This window comes from Penaeus monodon, chromosome 11 (genome assembly GCF_015228065.2).
Source record: "Penaeus monodon isolate SGIC_2016 chromosome 11, NSTDA_Pmon_1, whole genome shotgun sequence".
NCBI lineage: Eukaryota > Metazoa > Arthropoda > Malacostraca > Decapoda > Penaeidae > Penaeus > Penaeus monodon.
The window spans coordinates 916,667-924,166 of record NC_051396.1 but is presented as its reverse complement, the minus strand read 5'-3'; the positions used below and the strand labels follow the sequence as shown (position 1 = coordinate 924,166).

The 7,500-nt window shown below is 37.5% G+C and overlaps 1 protein-coding gene across 2 annotated transcripts in view; it reads left to right on the top strand.

The window, feature by feature from the left end:
- The window catches only part of LOC119578645 (26S proteasome non-ATPase regulatory subunit 5-like), a 14,119-nt gene that overhangs the window by 4,879 nt on the left and 1,740 nt on the right, over window positions 1–7,500 (top strand). The window contains exons 3-7 of one of the 2 annotated variants that reach the window (XM_037926207.1): window positions 2,195–2,437; window positions 2,848–3,100; window positions 4,687–4,887; window positions 5,778–5,887; window positions 7,175–7,361. In XM_037926207.1, the coding sequence (XP_037782135.1) occupies window positions 2,195–2,437; window positions 2,848–3,100; window positions 4,687–4,887; window positions 5,778–5,887; window positions 7,175–7,361 (994 nt within the window). Of the gene's footprint in view, window positions 1–2,194; window positions 2,438–2,847; window positions 3,101–4,686; window positions 4,888–5,777; window positions 5,888–7,171; window positions 7,362–7,500 lie in introns of both variants that reach the window. The other variant, XM_037926206.1, reaches the window with a different exon arrangement.

The window sequence follows — 7,500 nt, the reverse complement described above, 5'->3', positions numbered from 1 at the left end:
TTAATAGAGGCAGCATGAAGAAATTGAGAGACGTTGGCATGCTGAATAAAAAGACAGTTTTTTGCAGTTGATGACAAATCATTAATGAATATAATGAATAAGATTGGGCCTAGGTTTGAGCCTTGTGGAACACCGAATGAAATTGGTTGCATTGATGATACTTTTTCATGGATTTTGACTGATTGTGTTCTTGCGGACAGATAACTTTTGAACCAAAAATTATCAATTTCGTGATTTGTTAGTTTCTTTACAAGTAATTTATGGCTGACACTGTCAAAGGCCTACGATGAATCACATAGAGTGAGCAAATTGATCTGGTTGTTGTCTATATCATTCGTGGCTTTCAATAATGCTGTTTCAGTTGATAGTTTACTCCTAAAACCATGTTTTGTGTTAGATGTAAGGTTATACGCTTCCAAAAATTATGTTAATTGGTTTGCAACTATTTTCTCGAGAACTTTAGACATTATTGGTAGTATAATGATGGGTCGATAATTATTAAATTCGTCTCTGTCACCGGATTTGAAAATAGGTGTTATGATACCATGTTTCCAGAGTGAAGTATAAACACCGGTGACTATGGATGTATTAATAATGACTCAAATAGTATGCAATTGCTGGTAAACTATTGTTAATGAAACGATGTGCTATGCCATCCAATCCCACGAAATTTGTCTTTCGTAAGTGTTTTATTGTCAGAATAATTGTTTCTACTCCTACTGGCTGCGGTCTGAAAAAGTTTGTTGTAAGCCTCATTTCATTTATGTTGTGTTGATATGTAGGGGAGATTGTCTGTTCATAAGTGCATCTACCGACTTCTGCAAAGAAGTTATTAAAGTGTTCCATGTTTTTTATGGAAATGTCTGTATTTTGTTTCTTCTTAGGCACTAGTGTATTTACTAGTTTCCATGTTTCGGCAGAATCGTTTCTACATTCATTGAATTTACCTTTAAAGTATATCTGTATATATTGAGAGCTTTATGAGTATTATTTCTATCAATTATGGCCCTCTTAATGTTGTCACTTATCCAAGGGGCAGGGAGGACGTCTAACTGTTTTTGTTTTAAAAGGTGCGGAGGCATCGATGCCGTTCTTTATCACATGTGTTAAAATATTTACTTGTCTGTCAACACCATCTGTTGTTAAGATCTCTGAGAGTAACGATTCATTAGCAATAGTATGTTGGCAGAGTAATTGAGGATTGTAATGTGTTAAGTCGCGACAGGTATTAATGACTGGTTTTCGCTTTGTTTTTTCTACATTTATGGTCAAGGTTAAAACCTCGTGATCTGCAATGTGGCATGGAACAGCGTCTGTGTGAAGTATGATATCGGGTCTGTTGTTATTATAACATCTAATATGGATGAGGTGTTTTCTGTAATCCTTGTAGACTTCTTTTTAAGTTGTTCTAAGTTATTTTTATTAATTATCCTATGTAACTTTGCATTTGGTTTATTTAGATCGTCATTTAAGTCACCTAAGATAAAAAGAGGTTTTCTCTTTAGTGACATTTCTCTGGAAATATTTTCAAAATAATCAAAAGATTCTGTGGTGGCATGAAGTTGTCTGTAGATTGTGCCAACGGGGAAGGAAGGATACATACTGCTTTGTATGGTTACCCAGATGTCCTCAACTGCTGTATGATTTACAGTTGTAGAGGACATCTTACTTGATTTAAGGGTATCGCTTACATATATGCAGACTCCACCTCCACATCCTGCATCACATCTGTAAACATGAAAGTTTGGGATGCTGATGAAACTGCTTGATATTTCTTGGTGAAGCCAAGTTTCACTAATACACAAAATATCAATATTTCTCTCCTTAATTATCAGTTTGATTTCATCAAAATGACCGAGGAGGGACTGTGGATTGATGTGTTCTATTCTGATGGTGTTTAGTGGTTTGCCCGCTGTGTTTGCAACGTCAAACATTCTGCTCACCTTTGTACTTGTTTCTAATTAAGAACACTAAATATGTATATATATATATATATATATATATATATATATATATATATATATATATATATATATATATATATATATATATATTTATATATATGTATGTATGTATGTATGTATGTATGCATGTATGTATGTATATATGTATGTATGTATATATGCATGTATGTACACATGTGTATATGTTTCAGAAATGTTTTTGTAAATAACATTCGCAATCCTTATTGCAGATCCAGCTTTGTTCAGACACTGACACGGGCGTCTTGTCGGTTGTATCCGATGCTCCCCTCTTGTTGGGCATTGTGAGTAGCCTGGGAGACTCGTCCCTTGGAGTGGTCAAAGTTGCCTGCAATACCCTACTGACTGTATGCAAGCAGACAGAAGGAATTAGGGCAGTGTTTTCAAGCGAATCTGTGTCCACTATGCAAGCAGTCATGGCAAAATCAGATTCATGCAGGTTTAATGTGTATGATGTAAGTACCAGTTTTGATTTTTATTGGATTAACCTTTCTCTCTCTCTCTCTCTCTCTCCTCTCTCTCTCTCCTCTCTTCTCTCTCTCTCTCCTCTCTCTCTCCTCTCTTCTCCTCTCTCTCTCCTCTCTCTCTCCTCTCTTCTCCTCTCCTCTCCTCTCCTCTCTCTTTTTTCTCCTCTCTCCTTTTTCTCTCTCTCCTTTCTCTCTCCTTTCTCTCTCTCTCTCTCTCTCTCTCTCTCTCTCTCTCTCTCTCTCTCTCTCTCCTCTCTCTCTCTCTCTCTCTCCTCTCTCTTCTCTCTCCTCTCTCCTCTCTCCTCTCTCCTTATTGTCATTATAACCAAATAGTACAGTGTGTTTCTGTGTATTTTACAGTAATCTGACCAAGATATGCCCCACTTGCACTTTTTCAGATGTTGGTTCAAGTGTGCTTGTTGGGAGACTTGGCAATGAGCACAGTCTCTAACTCAGGGCTCCTAGACCGCCTGACAGCTGAGGTAACAACAGGAGATGTGTTGACACAACTGAACGCGCTGGAACTCCTCACCACCCTGGTTGTGTCAAGGGATGGCATGGCCCTCTTGCATCGTGCCGGGGTTGTCGCCAAGCTACAATATCTCCTCTCCTTGGCCGAGAATGATCCAATGGCTGCTCTGCTCATGCCTGGTGAGAAATTTGTTTTAATTTAACACTGTGAATCTTTTTCAGTAGGAAACTGTTGGAGATCTAGTATTATGAAAAACATTGAAATAGGGTTAATGAAAAATGAACATTTTAAAATATTGTTGTGTTTGCATCATTTCACAAAGTGAAGTGGGCCTCAAGGCACACATGGATGGGCCACTGCTGCAAAGTGGCTGAGCCAAATAAGAGGAAGGATACCCTCCTTCCAAAAAGCACTAGACTCCCTTACCACACATGGAGTCTTTACTGTAATGGCAGCAGCTATGGGCAAATCTGGTGTGGAGGCACAAAGATGCCCAAGTTGCCCAGATGGCAGTGACCCAGGCTTTGAGAACCCAGAAGGAACAGGGACTGATCTCTACTCAAGTCCAGGTGAGACTTCATATCCTCCTTGAACCCAGTCTGACCCACAATCTCAGCCTAAGAAGAAAAAAACAAATAAACAAGAAGGCAAAGGTCAAGGCCACCAGATGGCATATTCCTCCAAACACACCCCCTGAAGCCTAACAAAAATATTATGCTGTCAGTTAGATAACAGCAATGATTCAGATGAGTCATTCAGGACCTGTTAATTGCTGACATATCAGATAGCAAAATTTATGGGTACATATACTCTGAAACAAACATTGTTGAGATCACGAGGCACACAGGTGATTAGTTTCTAAGAAGCATGATGACACCCAGTCAAAGTATACCTTAACAGCTTCTTCCATAAGGATGCCATTCTCACCACAAGTTTGTGATGAAGAAGCATAGATAACATGGTTCATGCAGCTGGATGATGTTTTATCATGTCATGATAAACCCACCACTCGTGCCAGTGTTGAGCCTACTTGTGTTAAGGTCGACAGCACAAACCTAGATGGAAATTTCAACTAACAAGTCTCCCAGAAAACCTTAGGCTTACTGCTTCACAAGCAGTAGTCTCAAAGGCAGATAATATAGTTGTGCTTGAGGTCACCCTGGTCACTGTCATAAACCAGACAGCCTCAGACTATGCTAAAATCTGTCTAAGCTCAAGGGTCACAATTACTTGGTACTATAATGGTATAGTAAATAACATAGTAAATTTTCACTGAAAGCAAGAATGCTTTGGTGGTGTGGAATTCCTTTTCTTATTGATTTCCACTTAAACCTATAAGGTAAACACATCCTCCTGCAATTTATCAGTAAGTCCTTAGGAGACTTAACACTCCCCAAGAGTTGGAGGAGAGCTTGCATAATCCCAATTCCAAAACCCAGGGAGCCAAGTGGGTACCACTTCATATATCTTCATATATTTATAAGTCCTGGGCAGAACTTGCTTTCATTCAAGTCTTATTGAATAAAACAAAAATTTGATTGAAATGTACAGTTTTACTTTGCATTTAGGTATATAACAATAAAATATTTTTATGGGAACAATTTACAATGTTATACTGGTAGTTTCTTCCACAGCTGGTGTTGCTTCATGTTGTGGATATAGATAAGTGAGAGGAGCAAGCAGTGGCTTAATCACAGCAACAGAATTTTGTTCTCAAGTGTTACTGCAGGTATGTGTATCTCATGTTGAAATCTTATCTTCCCAGGTTTGATCAAGTTCTTTGGGAATATGGGACACACCCAGCCCCGCAGGATGGTTGAAGAGTATGGGTCTGTCATGGTGATGATTCTCCGACTCGCAGCTGGAACACTGGACCTTGGAGACCCCACATTTCAGCTGGTGGCCATCGAGACAGTGGTGCACATTGGCAGTTCTCCAGGAGGGATACTTGCTCTGGCAAAGTTCAGTAGGTCATCCTCTTATTTGTGGGCCTGTGAAGTTTTTTTTTGTGCGTGTGTTGGTGTTGTTATTAAGAAAGAGATGTAGATCACTGATAGCATGGAGTTTTGTAATTGGTAATGAAGTCATTATTATTAAAGTCACAAATAAAGTTCCTTTGAGCCAAAGCATATACATACTAACATAACTTATAATAAGATTTAGTCTAAGAATGTGTCTTGAAATGACAAGTTCAGAGTAACAGAGGCAGAACTTAAAGGTAGTGATAAATTAGCCAAAGTTGATGAACAGATAGCATGAAAGTTACTCCTCATAAGCAGTAACAAGGATGTGCAAATAACATCAATATTTTGTGAAGTGAAATGGCATATTTTGACATTTCTTTACTTCTTAGGAACAACTAAGGAGAATTAAGAACTAAGAAGAAGTAAGGAAAAGAAAAAGATCATGCACCTTCATTTAACCATGTGCTGTAAGAAGTTTTTAATGCATTGGAGAGTAAATCATAAGTCGTTTGTTAGAATCATATATACATACACTTTAACATATAATCTAACATTATGCTGTTGAATGTTTTTCATACATGAGAGGGCGATAATTGATATGAGACTAAAATGATAGCTAATATTTTATTTCAGTTCTCAGCTTGTTTTGTGCACCTTTGTGCTATTTAGGCAGTTCTTTGGTTTGAGAAAAGCTGACCAATCTGAGAGCTGATAAAGAAAAGTGAAGTGCATTTCAAATTTCAGATAAAAAATATCCTTTTCTTTTTTGGCACAATGTGATCTTGCAGTAATGTGTATATATCTCAGTCAGATTATTACCCTTGAAATACCAGCCTTCATCATCCACAATTACCTGTTTATTGATGTGGTTGCACATATGTGCCTCATTCAGAGACTGAAGTGGACGAGGTACTAGATGTCATTGGGACCAAGATGCGTACAGCTCCTACAGATCAGCGAGTTAGGATACTAGAAGCACTGGCACAACTCTTCACTGTGGAGGTAATACTTGATTTATTTTTTGTACAGTATTTATGGGACAAAGTTTCATGTATTGAGACTGTTAACTTTCATATGTTCTCGTGATGTAAAAAAAAAAAAAAAAAAAAAAAAAAAAAATGTGTGTGTGTGTGTGTCCCTGTCCCTGTCCCTGTCCCTGATCAGGTGGGGGCAGAGGGGAATACATGAATGGGGAAACTGCCAAGTGATTGATAGAGCCCATATTCTTTGTTTGTTGGTGTAACAAGGTCATAAATTGGTGAATTTCTGACATCATAATTTTTTGTTAGATATACCTACATGGGCTTGTGCTTGTTGCCAGCAAACATACAGCATTTAGCCCTACAATGCTGGTGGCAAAAAATTGTTTGTGTCATTCCTTCCGGTGAGCTCTGGCAACTGTCCAGCCTTTTGGTACAGGACAAAAGTCCATTCATATACCTTTATAAAAAAAAAAAAAAAAAAAAAAAATCAATGATTCATAATGAAATATCTAGGGATTTTTTTTTCTAAATGTATGTTTTGAATACATTTACACATGAAATATGCTTTGCATAAAACCCCATGGTAATATGCTGTAGCTCATACATTGGTCAGTGTGTGGACTGAGAGTAAAGTTTGTATGTTAAAAGATAAAGGTGTAAATTATAATGGTAATATTTGGCTTTGCATGTCTTGGGCACCAACCAGCACCTTTAACTTTTATTTGATATTGAAGAAAAAACTTGTCTCCCCAAACAAAAAAATGAAATTTAAACATTTAAAAAGTTGAAATAAGTATAGCATCTTTCTTATGTGTTTTGGGAAAAAAAAAGGAATTTTTTAGAATGGTGCACAGACACCCCCCCCCCCTCTCCTATTTCAGATCGGGAAAAAAATGGAAAAAGAGAAGGGCTTTCAACGGCACCTTTGTCAAAGAGTAAATTAAATTTAAAAAATCAGCCCATGACTTGACCTTCATATAGACTTTAAATAGTGGTAGAATATTTTTATTGTGTTTCTGGGGAAAAATGTGAGCTGTGGGGACCTTCAAACAAACAAACCAAAAAATAATGATAATAAAGTTTTTTGATAATGCCCCTCTATCTGTAAAGAAATGCAATATCATTCTCTACAATGTGAAAAACAGTAATTGAGTTGTCATACAAGGAGGAAAAAGTAATATTTTATACTTCTATTTAAAATCCCATGTATATGCACTCATAAAATTCAGATGAATTCTAAGCTTTGCTATATATATTGTACTTCATTTACAGAGATTCACCAACTGTATTAATCTACTTTTAGCAGGAGGATCAGTCAGAGGAAGTGGTGGGTACGTTGGAGCTGTGGTGGCCAGGTGTGGCGGGAGTCAACTTGGAGAAACTGATGGCAGTGGCACGGCAGCCGTTTGCCGACCTACACTGTGCAGCTCTTAAGGTCCTCAAGGCTTTGGCTTACCTGGACTGGGGGCAGAAACTCATTCGTTCAGAACCAGGTACTTATTTAAAATTTTTAAGCAATGATGTACTGCTATAACTTTGATGTTGCCTTGATTACTTTTAAAAAGTAGTTATCCTTTATAATGGAAGGAACACTTGTAAAACAATAACACATCCTCAAATGTGCTCTTTCAT